General features: G+C 39.5%; 1 protein-coding gene across 1 annotated transcript in view; it reads left to right on the forward strand.

The window, feature by feature from the left end:
- Positions 1 to 18,650, forward strand: part of LKRSDH (lysine ketoglutarate reductase/saccharopine dehydrogenase) — a 232,130-nt gene extending 213,480 nt beyond the window's left edge. The window contains exons 16-19 of the mRNA XM_067140684.2: positions 12,516 to 12,610; positions 17,285 to 17,495; positions 18,046 to 18,222; positions 18,311 to 18,650. Of these exons, the coding sequence (XP_066996785.2) occupies positions 12,516 to 12,610; positions 17,285 to 17,495; positions 18,046 to 18,222; positions 18,311 to 18,426 (599 nt within the window). The 3' untranslated portion in view covers positions 18,427 to 18,650. The remainder of the gene's footprint in view (positions 1 to 12,515; positions 12,611 to 17,284; positions 17,496 to 18,045; positions 18,223 to 18,310) is intronic.
- Positions 18,651 to 20,283: the final 1,633 nt, after the last annotated feature.

Raw genomic sequence — 20,283 nt, forward strand, 5'->3', positions numbered from 1 at the left:
CCAGTATTCTGTAAGAAGGAAGTCAGCTCCCGGGCGAGACTATTAGTACGTTCAGATGGGGATTGAGATCGATTTGAGTACACTTACCGTATTGAATACGATCCCCGTTTACATGTAGTATTTGAGTATCGTACTGAATCCGCCACGCAACATCGACGTATACAGACGATGCAGAATTGTAGTAAAATCGATATCACCTCTTAGAATTTAAAAACGCCAAATGAAGTAGAAGCCCAGGAGATAACTTTCAGTTTTGAAATTACGTGTGGTATTCCAAATGTAATTGGGGCAATAGATGGAACGCACATTCCAATTTTACCCCCAACAGAAGATTATCGTGATTTTCTTAATCGCCAGGGCTGGCCGTCTTATAATATGATTGCAGTTGCTAATCATTTATACAGGTAAATATATTTACTGACTTATTATATTTGTTATTTCGACAGAACATTAATGATGATGAATTTGTCAGAACAAACATGGAGTGTGTGCGCAGTCATTTTCAATACGATCTCAGTACGATCCGCGTTTACATGGAACTCAATTCGAACCGAGTACGATACGATCCCAGATTTTACCGTATCGACCTTGAGACTCAATCCGAACTCAGTCCCCGATTACATGGCGTTTTTAATACGGGAAGTGTACTCAAATCGATCTGAATCCTGCATGTAAACGTACTATATCTTTACATCGGTCTGTTTTCAGACCAACTTAGCTTTACGGGAGTGAAAGCTGGGTGGACTCAGGATATCTTATTCATAAGTTAGAAGTAACAGACATGAAAGTTGTGAGAGTGATTGCTGGTACAAACAGGTGGGAGCAATGGTAGGTGGGTACTCCGAGTGAGGAGACAGAGGCTAAATTAGGATTGAACTCGATGGATGAAGCTGTACACATAAACCGGCTTTTTTGGTGGGGTCATGTGAGGCAAATGAAGGAGGATAGGCTACCTAGGAAAATAATGGACTCTGTAATAATAATAAAGCCGGCCCCTCGGTGTAGGGGTAGCGTGCCTGCCTCTTACCCGGAGGCCCTGGGTTCGATTCCCGGACAGGTCAGGGATTGTTACCTGGACCTGAGGGCTGGTTCGAGGTCCAATCAGCCTACGTGATTAGAATTGAGGAGCTATCTGACGGTGAGACAGCGGACCTAGTCTAGAAAGCCTAGAATAGCGTCCGAGAGGATTCGTCGAGCTGACCACATGACACCTCGTAATCTGCAGGCTTTCGAGCTGAGCAGCGGTCGCTTGGTAGGCCAAGGCCCTTCAAGGGTTGTCGTGCCATGGAGTTTGGGGTAATAATATTAATGTTATTTGCTTTACGTCTCACTAACTACTTTTACGGTTTTCGGAGACGCCGAGGTGCTGAAATTTAGTCCCGCAGGAGTTCTTATACGTGCCAGTAAGCCTACCGATACAAGGCTGACGTATTTGAGCACCTTCAAGTACCACCGGACTGAGCCAGGATCGAACCCGCCAAGTTGGGGTCAGAAGGCTAGCGCCTCAACCGTTCGAGCCATTCCGCCCGGCAATGGACTCTGTTATGGAGGGTAAGAGAAGTAGAGGGAGACCAAGACGACGATGGTTAGACTCAATTTCTCACTATTTAAAGATAAGTGGTATAGAACTAAATGTGGCCACAGCACTAGTTGCAAATGGAGGATTGTGGCGACGTTTAGTAAATTAACAGAGGCTTGCAGACTGAACGCTGAAAGTCATACCGGTCTATCATGGTGATGTATGTTTGTATGTATGTATGCATGTATGTACACTCCTGCAATGATGAATTACCTGTCACATCGCTTGTGAATAAATTGACCTTGTCCTTGAGGATGCTGCACTTTTATTCCGGCTGTGTATACATATTGTATGTGATTAGGGCATATTAATTAGCAAATTACGGCATGCAAGAACCACATATAAATGTATGAAATACAGTTACGACTAGACTTGTTGATCAAATAGCGATGGAAGTAGAAAGTTTGCTCATAACGCACGCAAATTGAGAGAACTGACATTATCTAGTATCTAGGTGTCAATATAAGGAAAGATCTTCATTGGGGTAATCACATAAATGGGATTGTAAATAAAGGGTACAGATCTCTGTACATGGTTATGAATGTGTTTAGGGGTTGTAGTAAGGATTTAAAGGAGAGGGCATATAAGTCTCTGGTAAGACCCCAAGTAGAGTATCGTTCCAGTGTATGGGACCATCACCAGGATTACTTGATTCAAGAACTGGAAAAAATCCGAAGAAAAGCCTCAATTTGTTCTGGGCGATTTTCGACAAAAGAGTAGCGTTACAAAAATGTTGCAAAGTTTGGGCTGGAAAGAATTGGGAGAAAGGAGACGAGCTGCTCGACTAAGTGGTGTGTTCCGAGCTGTCAGTGGAGAGATGGCGTGGGAGGACATTAGTGGACGAATAAGTTTGAGTGGCGTCTTTAAAAGTAGGAAAGGTCACAATCTATCTTCTATATACACTGACTGACAGAACAAATGCAACACCAAGAAGGAGTGGTTCGAAAGGGATGAAAGTTGGGGAAAAAACAGAGACGGCACGGACGAATAATTGATGTTTATTTCAAACCGATATGCAGGTTACACAATGCGCACGGCATCGACTCAGTAGGATGTAGGACCACCGCGAGCGGCGATGCACGCAGAAACACGTCGAGGTACAGAATCAATAAGAGTGCGGATGGTGTCCTGAGGGATGGTTCTCCATTCTCTGTCAACCATTTGCCACAGTTGGTCGTCCGTACGAGGCTGGGGCAGAGTTTGCAAACGGCGTCCAATGAGATCCCACACGTGTTCGATTGGTGAGAGATCCTGAGAGTACGCTGGCCACGGAAGCATCTCTACACCTCGTAGAGCCTGTTGGGAGATGCGAGCAGTGTGTGGGCGAGCATTATCCTGCTGAAACAGAGCATTGGGCAGCCCCTGAAGGTACGGGAGTGCCACCGGCCGCAGCACATGCTGCACGTAGCGGTGGGCATTTAACGTGCCTTGATTACGCACTAGAGGTGACGTGAAATCATACGCAATAGCGCCCCAAACCATGATGCCGCGTTGTCTAGCGGTAGGGCGCTCCACAGTTACTGCCGGATTTGACCTTTCTCCACGCCGACGCCACACTCGTCTGCGGTGACTATCACTGACAGAACAGAAACGTGACTCATCGGAGAACACGACGTTCCGCCATTCCCTCATCCAAGTCGCTCTAGCCCGGCACCATGCCAGGCGTGCACGTCTATGCTGTGGAGTCAATGGTAGTCTTCTGAGTGGACGCCGGGAGTGCAGGCCTCCTTCAACCAATCGACAGGAAATTGTTCTGGTCGATATTGGAACAGCCAGGGTGTCTTGCACATGCTGAAGAATGGCGGTTGACGTGGCGTGCGGGGCTGCCACCGCTTGGCGGCGGATGCGCCGATCCTCGCGTGCTGACGTCACTCGGGCTGCGCCTGGACCCCTCGCACGTGCCACATGTCCCTGCGCCAACCATCTTCGCCACAGGCGCTGCACCGTGGACACATCCCTATGGGTATCGGCTGCGATTTGACGAAGCGACCAACCTGCCCTTCTCAGCCCGATCACCATACCCCTCGTAAAGTCATCTGTCTGCTGGAAATACCTCCGTTGACGGCGGCCTGGCATTCTTAGCTATACACGTGTCCTGTGGCACACGACAATACGTTCTACAATGACTGTCGGCTGAGAAATCACGGTACGAAGTGGGCCATTCGCCAACGCCGTGTCCCATTTATCGTTCGCTACGTGCGCAGCACAGCGGCGCATTTCACATCATGAGCATACCTCAGTGACGTCAGTCTACCCTGCAATTGGCATAAAGTTCTGACCACTCCTTCTTGGTGTTGCATTTGCTCTGTCAGTCAGTGTATATATAAAATAAGAGTTTTGTCTGTACATTGCTCAGAATTTGAAAATACTGTATTCTGTATTCTCTATCTGTATCGGTCGTGTCCACAGTAACAAGGAAATGCACTTTTTACTTTTCCGTAAATTCTGTCTGTCTGTCTGTCTGTCTGTCTGTCTGTCTGTCTGTCTGTCTGTCTGTCTGTCTGTCTGTCTGTCTGTCTGTCTGTCTGTCTGTCTGTCTGTACACGCATCACTAGAAAACGGCTAAAGAGAATGTAATGAAAATCGGTATGCAAAATCGGAGAATAAGTCGCTACAATCTAAGCCATAAATAATTTTATCCACGCTGATAGAAATGGTAGTTACCGAGCTCGATAGCTGCAGTCGCTTAAGTGCGGCCAGTATCCAGTACTAGGGAGATAGTAGGTTCGAACCTCACTCTCGGCAGCCCTGAAGATGGTTTTCCGTGGTTTCCCATTTTAACACCAGGCAAATGCTGGGGCGTACCTTAAGTAAGGCCACGGCCGCTTCCTTCCCACTCCTAGCCCTGCCCTGTCCCATCGTCGCCATAAGACCTATCTGTGTCGGTGCGACGTAAAGCAACTAGCAAAAAAAAAAAAAAAAAAAAAAAGAAATGGTTGTTTAGGGGAAGGCCTAATATTTAATTTTCAAATATTTATGTTATATTAGTGGTCCTATCTGAATAAAACTTGGTACGCAAAGTCGGGAAATAAGTCGCTACGATCTAGGATATAAATACTTTTATTCACGCCGTGTAAAATGGTAGTATAGGAGAAGGCCTATAAATTAATTCTTAAATATTTACGTCATTAGTAGTCCTATCTCATTGAAAACTGGTATACAAAGTCAGAGAATGAGTCGCTGCAATCTAGCCTATAAATCATTTTATTCACGCTGAATGAAATGGTAGTTTAGGGGAAGGCCTAAAACTGTTTTCTCAAATATTTATATTATTAGTGGTCGTATCGATGAATACTACATAACCAAAGTTATATAAAATTACATTTCCGACCATTTATCTCTTATACGTTTTAATCGTACCGGCTATGATAACACAGATATTCATGAATTTGTATTTTTGTTGCTAAGTCCATATCGACGCTAATTCCATACAGCCACGAGAAAATGGGTCAACAGAATTTTATGAAAATCGGTATATAGAGTCGGGGAATAAGAAACTACAGTCTAAGCTATAAAAAAATTTATTCACCCTGGATGAAATTGCAGTTTATGGGAAGAGCCTAAAATTTAATTTTTAAATACCTGTCCTATCGAAAAGTAATGCATAACGAATGTTACAGAGAATACAATTTCCGATCATTTATGTTTTCTTAAATTTTACCGTACCGACAATGATGAGTGGTATTTTAGAGTCGGAAGAAAACTAAATGTGAAGGCCTACAATATCGAAAGCGCATAACATTGATCAACAATAAAATTACATTGACCTTTGTTTGTTGTGATGTTATTTGTCTCTTATGCTGCCTCTCAACTCCGATAGATGGAATTACTGCTGCGTACCGGGTATAATAGCCTGACTGAATATTGGCGGGAAATAACCGGGGAATATTTTCTTCTTTAGCATGCCATTCCTCTGGTTCATACATTTTCTGATACAGGTGGTACGTAACACACTGGTTCTTCATATCTGAAGCGCTGTTTTGAATGAGCAGTGTGCATACTTAAGGCAGAGGCTGACTTAGTAGTAGTAGTAGTAGTAGTAGTAGTAGTAGTAGTATGGCCTGGTCTAGAATAACAATTTAGGCCTGTTCCAAATAATAGCACCACAATTCACTAAATAACTCAAAATTAATTCCTGAAAAGAGCCGTTTCTTAAGAAAAGCGTCTTCCTCTTCACTTTTATTAATTTCTACATTCATTTTATTCCAAATTAGTAGTGAAGAGGGGGTTTCCCTTCGGCTTGGAGGAAAAATTTGCCTCCAAGTCAGATAGATTTTTCCGCCGCCAGTGTAGTGAATTGATATATTCTGACTCATCGGGTACTCCTAGGAAACAAATTAGTAAAAGGGCATAGTTTTTGCACTATTCGACTCCCTCCCCCACCCCCGCCGCCGTAAAAAGACGAAGAATGTTCACGAATCACGGCTGTCTGCGGCTTGGTCATTCCAGCTCTGGAGCTTTGGACTGTTAGATCGGCAGTGTAGTCCTGTTCGTTAAAAGTGAGAAAATGTGTGGTGTTTCATTTGATCGAGTATTCCATATGAAAGCACTGCTTTTAATCGCGCCATTTCTACTGACGTCATTGTAATGTATGTTCATTCCAGTTGGGAAAACCACTAAGGCAATCTTTCTGAGGATGTAAAAAGGCAGGTGGAGAGTGAGTGTCTACCATTATAATGAAAACTCACCAACTTGATTGTGACTGTTGGTATGCAAGCGGGTCTACCATTACAGTGAAAATTGCCTAACTCCGTCTTCATATGAGGAAATATGTTTCGTGACTTCCCCGTCGTGTTTCTAGGGTAACGTTAAGAGCTATGCAATTTAACACAATCTTGCTCACGTGTACACTAGAATTCCGTAGCGAAACACGGGTACATCAGCTAGTATGAAGATAAAGTTGGAATTTAAGAGGACAAATTGGGGCAAATATTCATTTATAGGAAAGGGAGTTAGGGATTGGAACAACTTACCAAGGGAGATATTCAATAAATGTCCAATTTCTTTGAAATCATTTAAGAAAAGGCTATGAAAACAACAGATAGGGAATCTGCCACCTGGGCGACTGCCCTAAATGCAGATTGATTGATTGATTGATTGATTGATTGATTGATAGATTGATTGATTGATTGATTGATTGATTGATTGATTGATTGATTGATTGATTGATTGATTGATTGATTGATTGATTGATTGATTGATTGATTGATTGATTGATTGATTGATATTACATTGATTCTCTATTGATATCTATCCCTCAAATTCACTTCCTGATACAGGATCGGGCATGATATGAAATTAAATTGTACGGCATATTTTTACGGCCGGATGTACTTCCTGTTACCAACCCCAGCTGAGGAGCTAATAAAAATGAAATGAATGATGATGAATGACATTGGGTAAGGAAGTGGAAGGAACCAGCTGGGGGCTATGAATAGGTACTGTTCCAGCATTTGCCTGGAAGTGAACATGGGAAAACACAGAAAACCATTCCCAGGACAGCCGACTGTGGGGTTCGAAACTATTCGTCTCCCGAATTCAGAGCTTGGCTCCATAGACGTAGCGCGTTAATACGCGCAGCCACTCCGATCGGAACATTTAATCTCTTGATAGTGTGTGGAATATTCAGAATCTAAACAATATAACACAGGAGTTTAAAACTACGTGAATGAAGTTCTAAATTTCTAGATATGAGAGAAATATGTTTAATAAAGTTAGTGAAGCAAGAATTATTGAGTTCAGTCAATCACAACGGATTTCCATTTAGGGCTATCTCCCAGATGGCAGATTCCCTATCAGTTGGTTACTTAGTAATTCCTTAAATGGTAACCAGGAAGTTGCAAATTTATCGAATTATTAGTGAATTATTCCAATCTATAATTCCTCCTCCTCTAAACGGATATTTGCTTCATCTTGTCCTCTTGAATTCCAATTTTGTCTTCATATTATGATTTTTCCTACTTTTAAGGACCCCGTTCGAGCTTATTCATTTACTGATGTCATTCCACGCTACCTCTCCTATAATAGCTCGGAATTTACCATTTAGTCGAGCAGCTCGTCTTCTCACTCCCAAGTCCTATCAACCCAAAATTTGCAACATTTTCGTAACTATATTCTTTTGTCGGAAATCACCGGGAAAAAATCTTGCTGCTTTACTTTGGATATTTTTTTTTCAGTTCTTGAATCAAGTAATTCCACTGAGGGTCCTTTATACCGGAGGCACACTTTAATTGGGGTCTTACCAGTGACTTATACGCCCTCTCAATTACAGCCGTACTGCAACCTCTAAATACACGCATAATCCTGTGAAGAGTTCTGTGACTTTCATCTACATCCTCGTTAATGGGAATTAGTCCACAGAGAACCTTTCCTTATACACACCATCAACACAGTAATTAAAACTGGCGAAACTTACAAGCTGACTTTTCACGCCGTTGTCCGCTGTCCATCTCACAACTTCGATGAGGTCTTTTTCCCAGTCGCTCACAATTCTTCAACTTATTTATCACTGAACATCAAGTTAAAACATGCAAGACGACGTCAACATGTAACTAACTGCTTCGGCACATCATGATTACAAATTGAAATTTTCTTTTCTGTCCCCTTCAGACAGGTTATCGTCTTCGATTCCGCACGTGAGGGTGAATATACCTGTGACTGTAACCTGCCGCTGTTTGGTGATGGACGGAGGAACTGTAGTACAGCCAGATGATGCATGCTTCTGTTCGAAATGTAGCGTGTATACCGAGTTTAAGGAATGTTCTGCAGCCGTACGACGTTGTAGGAAAGAACTCTCACTGTGTAAACGTCCGACTCGTTGGCTCAATGTTGAGCGTACTGGCCTTCGGTTCAGATGGTCTCAGGTTCGATTCCCGGCCGGGTCGAGAATTGTAACCTTCATTGGTTAATTCCAATGGCCCGGGCTGGGTGTTTGTGCTGTCCCCAACATCCCTGCAACTCACACACCACACATAACACTATCCTCCACCACAATAACACGCAGTTACCTACACATGGCAGGTGCCGCCCACCCTCATCAGAAGGTGTGCCTTACAAGGGTTGCACTCGGCTAGAAATAGCCACACGAAAAAAAAACGTGTAAACTTTAGAGGTAACTGAAGCAACGATTTTACTCAAGGACGACAGGAAACCTAAGCTCTGAAACAAGGTAAAATAGCACTCATGAATTCAATTCAAAATTGGCATTTGAAACTAATCTAAATGCTATTTTAGTATTAGTGAAGCAGTGCTTCATTTGGCTCGGCCACTGGTATATTTTGTCGTAATTCGGAAAATGCTGAAAGAATTTTCCGGTCAGATGTCCTATCGAGGAACATTCCCGAATTGCGAGAGAAGATACAATTATTCTTTGTGTCCTCGCGGTAATTTGTGTTCATGAACGTGTTCGATCCTGGCTCAGTCAGGTGGTATTTGAAGATGCTGAAATATGTCAGCCTCGTGTCTGTAGATTTACTGGCACTTGAAATAACTTCTGCGAGGCTAAATTCTGGCAACACGGCGTCTCCAAACACCGTAAAAGTAGTTAGTGGAAGTAAAGCCATAACATTATTTTTGACTTTAATGCTTAAGCAATACATCTTTAAACGTGCAAGTATTAAAATTTGATGCAATATAGATATTTTTTACATTATTTTTCACCAGTTCTATAAAAAATTAATCCATATTTCCACATTTTGACATTTATTAGGCCATATGTATGTACATTTTTAGCCATTCCTAACACATATAACACATAATTCGAAGCTTGTGTCTTGTATTTCTATGAAATGTGGGAAGAAAGCTCTACTCTATGTATAGTAATTTAGGGATATCTCGACACGCTAAGCAAAAACCTGTAATTTTGATCATGCCTTATTTGTAAAATATTTCAATTATTTCCCAGGTGATTTTGTACACAGTTAGTTTACATTTTCTATCATTTATGGCAAGAAGTAACATTTCATAACATGTTTAATTATCAAATAAATAAAGGATTCAATAATGTCCACTTCTCCCGCACTTAGGGAGAACCTGACACTAGGTAGGACCTCCGAATAGTTACACAACTATTGTACACAATGAGTACATATAAACTGCTCATCGTTTCCATTTTCCACACACATCTCGTGGACCATTTCCTGCATTCCCCACTACATTGGACCCATGCCTCATTACGGTTGTCGTCACATACTGCGCAGTAATTCTCAGAGCAAAGAAGACTTCTTGAGAAACTAGCTTCCCCGTTGCGCACGCCGAGTTCTCGTTGTTGTCCTTCGATTTGAAGGATTCTTTTCATTTTCGCGTTTCCTATTCTTTAAATTTTCCCGATAATCCTGTGAAGTCACCGTGGCGGATGGAAGGGGGGGGGGAGCGGAAGCAACACATCACTATTCATAAAGCTGATGCCTTATCAAGCACATCCGGATCTTTGCAGTGCCTTGAGTGTCCGTCGATTATAAACCGAATACTGCCCCGAGGTTTGTAACGGTTTAGGTGATCAGGGAATAATGAAAATACCTCAGTGGTCATATTTTCTGATTCGGACATTTCAACAACTGATCTACTGGGCATTCCTTTTGAGTGTATCTTTGCCTTACCCCTTTCATTATAACAAAAGGTGGGATAGCATATCCAATAGTATTACTACACACCATTACTGTTACCGTAGATCCCTTTTCTACCGTGCTGCTGCGAAACACGTTTTTCTTTCCTTTTTCAATGATAATCTTCCCTGCTTTAAATATGAGCTGAACACCAGTTTCATTGGCATTGACAATATTACCAGACTCTTGGAAAACCCAGTCATATCCAACCATTGCCTTTTGTTTTTAAAATATGCTTCTTAACACCATTCCTCTGAGTGAACCTAAATGCCAGTTCTCTTAAGTCAGTCACTATTCGCCCAAACCCCTTAGAATCGAGATGAAAAATATGGTTGACTAAATGGTCTTACATAGCTTTGTCAATTGTTGCTCCTTTTTCCAGTTTTCTATTGATAGATGTACCAGATAGTATTCTGGATCTGAGTGTATTCCTTGGAATACTGAAATACTTCGCAGCTGTTGCTAAAGTAGTTCCATTTTCTTTCACGTCCTTAATAGCAGCAGCCATATCTTCTGCATTCCATCGTCCAAGCAGACCTTTGTACACATATTTCCGTGGCATCCTCCACCTGTAACCATTTTGATGCAAACCTATTAATGCGAAACTTTTACTTTATCATCAGTCTCCAACCTTCGTTATTTGAGTTTAACTTAACACTACAAACATTATTATAAAAATATCACATTGCAAAAATATTATAAATATCCTAATACACTACATTGTCATCATTTATTACTCCTACTAAACTGTAGTATTAACGCACCATTCTGTCCCCAAAAATGTATCCCGGTTTAGAGATTCAGGGAGATCTCGACAGTGTCGAGCTTGCCGTGTCTAGATCTCCCCGAGTTTCATTGGTAGGCAAGAGGTCGCAACACTTACCAAGCTGAAGGTTTGGCGATTTGGGAATGATATGACCACTTCTCCGAAACTTGTTTTGTGCGCCTAACCTAAAACATTATCTTAAAATTATCGCATATCTACCTATTTCGTTACACAATCTACACATCATACTATGGCAAGTTACTTTTTAATCAAATTTCACTTACTTACTCACCTTCAACTATTCATATGCCTTGTATTTATAGTGATAATCTTCAGCTAACAGGATGACCATGAGCACAAAACCATACGGCTCCAGTAAATGTAGTTGCAAGTTTGACCTGTGCAGTACTGTGGTTGCCAGAGGCGCTAAGCTTAAAAGTCTCGAGTTCTCCCTCATGTCGGGATCTCCCGAAGTTACCTTATGTGTTTCTCTTTCTAGCTAGTTTTGGCCTTGTCACTCAACAAACTGTGACCCATATCCAAAAGGTTAAACTTACGAGATGGTAATTGATCATTTACACACATTTCAGTGAAATCTGTCTGGTTTAACCGAAGTACTTCCCTTGTAAGTGTATGTTAGGCAAAAGGTAATTGATTATGACTTTTTCAAAATTATTACTACATTATTGAATGTAAATATAGAGAAAGAAAATGTAATGCTATAGTTTTCACAATAATGATGGTATGCAACAGCGCAATGAGAACACTGACTTGTCTAATCTATTTGAACGAGTCGGCCAAAGAACATTCGAAGAACAGACCAGAAAGTAATTTCAGCGAAAGACATTGCTAGTGATTTAACGCCGCACTAATTAAGAAGAACGTATATTCTTGAGCTCAGTTAATAACATAATTTTTAAAATGATGTACCAATCAACACGTTTGCAAAAATATAATGAACTGTCTTGATTTGTCGCGATTTACTCAGTCGTAAATAGGTCCGGAACAGCGCAGTAGCTTTCGGTTCAGAGGCTGTAGGTTCTATTCCATGCTGAGCTGGAGATGTTAACCACGTCTGGTTAATTCCTCTGGCTTGGTGGTTGGGTGTATGTGTTCGTTTTCATACACATCTACCTTTACATTCAACACATCGAGCTGCTAACGAAATACGCTATAATGCATTCCTCCACACAGTTTTGGCGTCAGAAAAGTCATCCGGCTGGAAAAATAGGCTTAATTTACCTACAGTACCACCCAAATAGGAGATGAAAGACTATGAAGAAGAAGTGGCAGTCGTAAACACCTGATAAATTAACTCTGAAAGTGCTAATAAAGTGGGTTGCCATACTAAAAAGATTTCCTCAAGCATTCAGGTAAAATTCCCACGTCTTGGACCGTAATAGTCTTTCCATTCCTCAACCGACCGTACAAAAATGTGAGACTCCGAAATTAAAGTGTGTGTGACCAAACATTCTGGCAATACATTCATACACCCATTTTACACCAGGTAAATGATGCATGACGTCAGTATGGCCCTAAGAAACTAATGTAGAAATTGTCTCTCTAGGATTTTCGGATACGATAAAAGGTATGCTGAGATTAGGACTGATCGACCCTGATCCTCACCCAATTCTGCATCCCCGAGGTCCCGAGATAACTTGGGTAAGTAACTGTCAAACATGGAGCATGCTTACGTTCGTCTTGAACAAAGTAGTATATATGAGCGCTCTCCTCCTTTCTCTATGTGTGTTCTTAAAAGAACATCATCAGATCCTACAAAATCACACTCAAATATTCAAAAAAGTATAAACATTTGTATTTATTTCTGTTTAGATGGTACTCAGTTGTATACATTTGGGCATGTGCTCTTTTGTCACTATTTACGCTTAGTAGGAGATGGTAAGGAGTGATGGGCAAGGGAGAGAAGGACATGCCCGTAAGAGGACGGGGTAGGACGGGCCTACCCCAAATATGTAAAAGAAGGGAGACATGTGAGAGGCGGGATATGGGAGGAAAGCGGCTCCAACTTCACGTGGCTGGCCGCAATGGAATGGTGAGAGAACCGCACTGTCATCTGGTAAGGTTGTTGGGGTCTTCTTTAGGGCCCTACGGATAGGGCCGGTCGTGTCATCATCGGGAGAGCAGGTTTTCTTCTCAACAGGGGTGATAACACGGCCGGACAGTAGCAGTAGATTGTCATTAATATTATTTCTTGCTTCTATTTTATTATCTCTTATTTTTCATTTTATTTTGTTTCTTAATATTAAGTGGAGACGATGGACGTGGCATGTAAGGACTGAGGATGACTGTTATGGTGACCCTCCCATGGGAGTGTCACGTTTCCGGGGTATCCATTGGACCTCATGGCATGCCCAAGGAATCCTGTATTTCTCTTATTTTCTTTTGTTGTTAGTTGTCATGCATGGAAAGGGGCCTTATGAACATGTATCGGGGATAATCGCCTGTTATGTTCAATAAATACTAATACTAACACTAACTATTTCTGTTTAGAAAGGGAAGAATATTTATTTTTGTTGAAATACTTATGAACTTGAGAATCTAGGAACTCATCTTAATGAAGCCATGTTTTCTTTCCACTCCAACATAGAAATATATCACTCAAAATTAGTTTCGACAAACTGAAGAACCTAACAGTTATAAATTAACTCTGAGTTGAAACTGAAAAGAAATGACTTCATAAATCACAAATTATTCAGCCAGACAGAGTGGAGAGAAATCAGGTCTTGATTAAAGTTAAGTTCCATATTTTCAAGTTCATAAGTATTTAAAGAGAAATAAACATACACGTTTATGCTTTCCTAAACATAAATAAACAGAAATGTTTATGCTTTTCCGAATATTTTAGTGGTATTTGGTATAATCTCATGATGTACTTTTAAGAACGAATTCTATCATTCTATTTTAATTAAGATGTTTCTTTTTCAAATATAATACTGTTACCATATGTTTTCTTTTTCAGGTAGTTTATAAATTTAATACTCAAAATGAGTTTCGGCGGGCTGAAGAACCTAACAGTTATAAATTTACTTAATCGTAGCTGGAAAGAGATGGCTTCATATATTACAAATAATAATAATAATACCATTAAGCTTACATATCGAATATGCTCACCTACTCATCAACGTACTGGGAAAAGTAGTATCCTATTGCTCTCGGTGGGAATTTTCCTAAGGAATCATTAGTAAACAATCAGGAAGACGATTATTACTTAAGTACTGTACATGAGAAAAAAATTCCCATCAAACCCAGATTTTGAGAACTCATTATGTGACACGAAGGAGCAATTAGCCTCTGTTGTATTGTAATTATGTATATCTTAAGGGTGCGTTGAATTTAATTACTACCGAGCTCGATAGTTGCAGTCGCTTAAGTGCGGCCAGTATCCAGTAATCGGGAGATAGTGGATTCGAGCCCCACTGTCGGCAGCCCTGAAGATGGTTTTCCATGGTTTCCCATTTTCACACCAGGCAAATGCCGGGGCTGTACCCTAATTAAGGCCACGGCCGCTTCCTTCCAATTCCTCGGCCTTTCCTATCCCATCGTCGCCGTAAGACATATCTGTGTCGGGGAGACGTAAAGCAAATAGCAAAAAACGAATTTCACTACTTGTCGCCATAAAACCTTTCTGTGTCGGTGCGACATAAAGCCAATTGTAAGAAATAAAAAATCAAAGAATTTAATTACTCCATTTCCAGTGGAATGCAAATGTTTTGCTTCTGCAATATTAATATACGCAGTGGAGGATCTAAGAGTAATTCCAAAAACAAGCTCAAGGAACCTACTAGACAGCTTAACAGCTCTATTTTTATTTGTTTCAAGTTAATGTAGTAAATCTTCCCCTCAGTTACACCGGATGGTGTTCATAGCATGACTATGTATTGTACCCTTTGAGTCCTCTTCTCTGGTAATAGTCAACGATGTCTTAGGTTCTGAGTTCCACCTCGGCGCTGCTCGAATACTTACCGTTCCCTTCTCTTACCTCAAGGTCGCAGACCATCCGTTGATTCATCTTCTTTAGAGTACATAAGATATCCTATTCTACATGCTAAGCATCTCAAATAATGAAATCCAGACTGATTTGAATTAATTCATTTATTAATATAAAAGAAACGAAATGAATTTAAATTGAGAAAAATGAAATATCAAGACCAGTAGCGTGCGGTGAACATAGGCCTATTCGTTACCCCAGCAGCAAAAATGCTTTTAAATATAAGCAATCGTAGCCCACTACACTCTCTAAAGTCAACATTACCATTTTATGAACTCACTTGATAACTAAATGGAAATATAACAAGCAAACAGGCCAAACAATAAATAAATAAATAAATAAATAAATAAATAAATAAATAAATAAATAAATAAATAAATAAATAAATAAATAAATAAATAAATAAATAAATAAATAAATAAATAAATAAATAAATAAATAAATAAATAAATAAATATATTTTAGGTATTAAAGAACTTTTGAAATTATAACTCACGTGAATGATTGGAGGTGAACTCTTCTGCGTATTTGCCCAGTAGCTGGTACTCTGCAGTCGAGAAGGGGGGTTCAAATCCAGTCGTGATTTGTAATGTGAAAGAGAGTTTGGTGCACCTTGAAGGATTCCTCCGAGATGATATTTTGCCATTCTGCCAACCGTTTTGGCCACTAAAGTAGTGAGCAGTAAATAACGAGATTATTAATTTCATGTTGCTTAGTGACAGAGTGGTCTGTCCTGAACATGTCAACAACGTTGATATCATTTAAAGGTGAACTCCATTCTTCCCTCCTGCGTAGCAACGTAGCGAACAGTTCTTCCAAAAATGAATCTTTCTGGCGAACGTCTTCCAGTAATGCTGCTTCAATGGAAAACAGTGCCAATCTTGAAAGTCTTTTTTCTCCCGTTCTGTTCTTTGAGTAGGTTTTTATTCTTTTCAAAACTGAGAAGGTCCTTTCCACCGACGCAGTACACACTGGAATGGTACAAATGTTCGCAATTAACTTAGAAAGTTGTGGGAAACAACAAATTAATGATCGTTCTGAAAAGAGGCTCATTAATTCAAATGGACTCTTTTTATTAAACTTCTCGCTACTGTAGAACACCGTTAATTCGTTTCTCAACCTAAGTTCATCGAAATGGGCAGGGTATGAATTTAGAACATATAAATTATACACAGGAGAGTTTTCCACCTATTCAATACTAAGTTGTAAATATAAATAACATTGTAAATATAAATAACACTGTAAATACAACTTAGTATTGAATAGGTGGAAAACTCTCCTGTGTATAATTTATATGTTATCTCAGTTCAATACGGACCAACAACACGAAGTTCATAACCCTTGATGAATTTAGAAGACTAGAAATTTCAGCTTGAGGGATATTTTTCTGATAAATTTCATACTTTGCTTTCTCCGCAGAGATTAGCCCGAAGAATTTCAATTTCTCATAATCCTAAAAACGCACTTCGAGGTGACTGTCAACATTATCAAATATTTCACAGTAAATTTGTTTGTAATTAGGACTGTTCCTTTTTGTTGGCTCACCTATTTCTTGTGCTGTTTCTGCATAGATGGACTCAAATTCGCCCCTTAACCAACAAATGGGCTTCCGAATGGTGGTAGAGCAACCGACGCGAAATCGGGAGGTTGTTGGTTCGGATCCCACTGGTGTCCGGCTGGCCATTTTTGTTCTGTACTTAACATCTCTTCAACACGTACTACATGTACGTAACACGACCTAATACGTTGAAAGTGTGGTTCGATTACAATGCGGTCGTAAAAATTCAATATTCAGAATACCGATATCCTTAATGGTTTAGACGTTATTTCCGTGTAACATCTTAGGTGAATAACCCTGTATGTTGAACCTGTTATCCTTCCAAAAATTAGGGGAATTTCCTTCTCACAATCTGTTACTTGGAACATCACTCCTTTAACATTTTCTGCCTCATGAAATCCCCTCTATCGGAGTAGAATTTTCACTATTTTCGTTTATTGTGGCTCCACTCTGTTTGTAACCAACTTTCTAGTACAATGCGGAATCCAAATACTGGCAAACAGAGTCGCCACGAAAGAAAACAGCACCAAAATTACCATTAATGAATCAGATATAGGAATTTTTGTGAAACACATTTTTTGTAGACATCGTAGTTTGCAAATACTTCCAATATTCGGCACCTTCTAAGAGACTCCAAAAGTCAGGAAGGTAGCAAGCACGGCTAGGTAGATAGATTAAAAAACATTTTCACAAAAGTTATAGTTATCCTCTTTTGAAAGATCTCTTCTCAAATATATTATAATTTATGCAATTTGATCTCTCCTAACAGCGCCAAGTAATCTGCAGCTTTCTTGGAATAACAGACTCCACAATCTTCTATGAAAATCTGAAGAGTAAATTGAGAGATCGCATCGGTGGAAATGGAAATGAAAGGGTGGATGCTCTGGAATCACTGGGACTCTTAAAGGAAGATCCTGTTCTCAAGCTTAATACCCCACTGGACACCCTCAGTCACTTTCTGTCAAAGAAACTTGCTTTAGGTATGAGACATATACTGCAGATCATATTTAAATTAGACAAAAAATTTATTGTAGATGTGATCAAACTGACATTGGTGAAAAATGAAATAAGTGTATATTCGGTCAAGGTAATCAGTATGCACCTAGTAATTTATCAGAGGATAAACGGATATACTAATGCTAGCTATGAAAAGTTATGCGATGTTTATGTTGTTATATTTGTCATATCAGTGGCTATGGATTGAAGGAAAATTATTACCATCTGAACGCCTTCATGATATTAAGATTACTTAAAAATGTATTCATCTATTCCTCGTCATCTTTATAGGCAATTCCCAGTTATCGAATGCATTAATTTTTGACATTATATAAATGATCCCAGGATATATAACTTAAACATAAATAGTCTATTCTTTCTACATTCTATTTATCACGGTTCTACGTATTTTCACTGGAAAACTGTGATCATGCTGATCATTCATTATTCAGAACAAATTAGCCCTTCTTGATAACAGATAACATGTACAAAATACGTTCTCGCTAATATCTTCGATTCATTTCCTTTTTCTAGAGAGAACAGAACGTGATCTTGTCATTCTGAGGCATGACGTGGGTATTTTGTGGCCAGATGGACGCCGAGAAAAGCGAGGAATCAATCTTGTGATGTATGGAGACCCAGGAGGTCACTCTGCAATGTCTCAAGCAGTGGGCTTTCCAACAGCCATCGCTACAAAAATGATCCTTGATGGTATGACTCATCAAATGTATTCCACATTTCTATTAAATAGCCATGTTATTTTGTGTACCATTTTACTCATACACCCATTTTCTTCCAGGTGAAATACAACAGAAAGGAATGGTCTTGCCCTTCACGCCAGATATATATCGCCCAATGCTCTCACGGCTGAGAGCAGAAGGATTAAAAGCAGTCGAGAGTTCTACATTTCTATAAAAGAAATCTGAATATGCACCATTCAATAATGGAAACGAATAACTGCTAACCAGCAAGTCACTAGTTTAGCTAGTTATATAAGCAAGATTAACTAAACCTGAAACATTTTTTATGTTAATCATATTGTTTAAGGTGTCATAATTCATTATATTTACTGTAAATATTACTGTTAAAATGTGATGCCATTTCTACTCTTTATATATTATATTTAAAATATTTCTACATATTACTCTCCACTTCAATAACTACCATCTTGTGATCCATTTTTAACTTCATATACCATCATTTTCTTTATCTCAGTTAGCGTCAGAGGCCTTCACTGGTTGAATTATTACATAACTGATATTACGTTGCACAACTGAAATTACTACAAAATTGGGAGTTTTGTGAGAAATGCGCCACTAGTATTTTGCATTGTATGAAGGAAGACAGTATCTCGCTTTATAAGAGAACCTGTAATGTGAGAAATCCCAACTCGAAGCAATAAATCACATGTGAGTACAGTGAAACGGTCGACTAACGTGTAAAACATTAAAAGGCACTCAGATATTCCCAGCTATACAGTTTTCAACAATTTAAGGCCTTTCATAACGGATTAACGGTAGTTGTTAATTGCCGATTCTGAAGAACTATAACATATTTTGATATAGTGTGTACCTGCCATTACTAGGATACAACATTTTTTTTCGTTCATCTCCTCACAGATACTACATGATGAAAACTAGCTTTGTTGAGAGTTATAGTATATACCAGCATCTACAAAGCAAATGCTGCATCTATGCATATGAGATGTTATGCTCCGCAGTATACAGAGTGGTTAAAATATATGGTCGTCTAATTATCTCTTGACCGGATGGTCGCAGGAACTGGACCGACTGATAAGCCTTCACCAACGGCTATCCGCACTTCACAGGAGACGGTGGTAGCAACACTGAAACTACGGTCTAAAGAGTTCTAGTACCTATGTGCCCACTCACATCGGGCAAAGGAGATCATGGAACTACTTGCTTTCGCTTTTCTACACATTCCTTGACACGTTTTAATTATAATTAATTAATAATTATTTGAGAGAGTTAAATGATCTGTTATTGGATGCTATCATTCAGTTTGTCCAAAGTGTGCGGATTTTTCTTGTAAACTATAAAGTATATATAGCCCATAGATATATAAATCACATGGGGATAAACTGAGAGACCGTGTGGATCATATGTTGTTGCTCTGTCATTAAACACTTGGCAAAATGCCTGTCATGTAGTAGTTTCAGTTTTGTTTTAGGGGTAAATACATAAAGGCAAACATTCCCTTAAAATCACTGGGTGAATGAATGAATGAATGAATTAATTAATTAATCCCAGTCACGGATGATCACCAACTGGGAGAGAGTATGCATTTATCATAATTATAATTAATACACGCAGTTTTTTACAATATACAATATAAATGGTAACCCAATAAAGAAATATATTGTAAAATTATTTCAATATACACTATTTCCCGTAAATACTACTTGGACATATCTTTAATTAATAATTATATAAACTTAGCATTTGAGGTACCGTACTTCCTAGACCTTAACTACGTCATAGAATCTAGGATACCTCCACATCTTAATATTTACTAATAGCTAGGAAAACATGAATCTTCTCCATTTTCATACTCTTTTAATTTCTTTTCCCACATTTCCCTCATAATATTACGTAGTATTTTTGTTCTCCCTGGTGTTTTCCATGCTCTGTTTAATAACTTACGAATAGTGTAAATTTCACATTCATTTTCAATTTTACCTGTCTCCTTACCATCTATCTATTTCCCTCTGATCTTTCTTCTTTCCTTACAGTCCACGCCGATTTCTTCAAG

The sequence above is a fragment of the Anabrus simplex genome, chromosome 2, assembly GCF_040414725.1.
Source record: "Anabrus simplex isolate iqAnaSimp1 chromosome 2, ASM4041472v1, whole genome shotgun sequence".
NCBI lineage: Eukaryota > Metazoa > Arthropoda > Insecta > Orthoptera > Tettigoniidae > Anabrus > Anabrus simplex.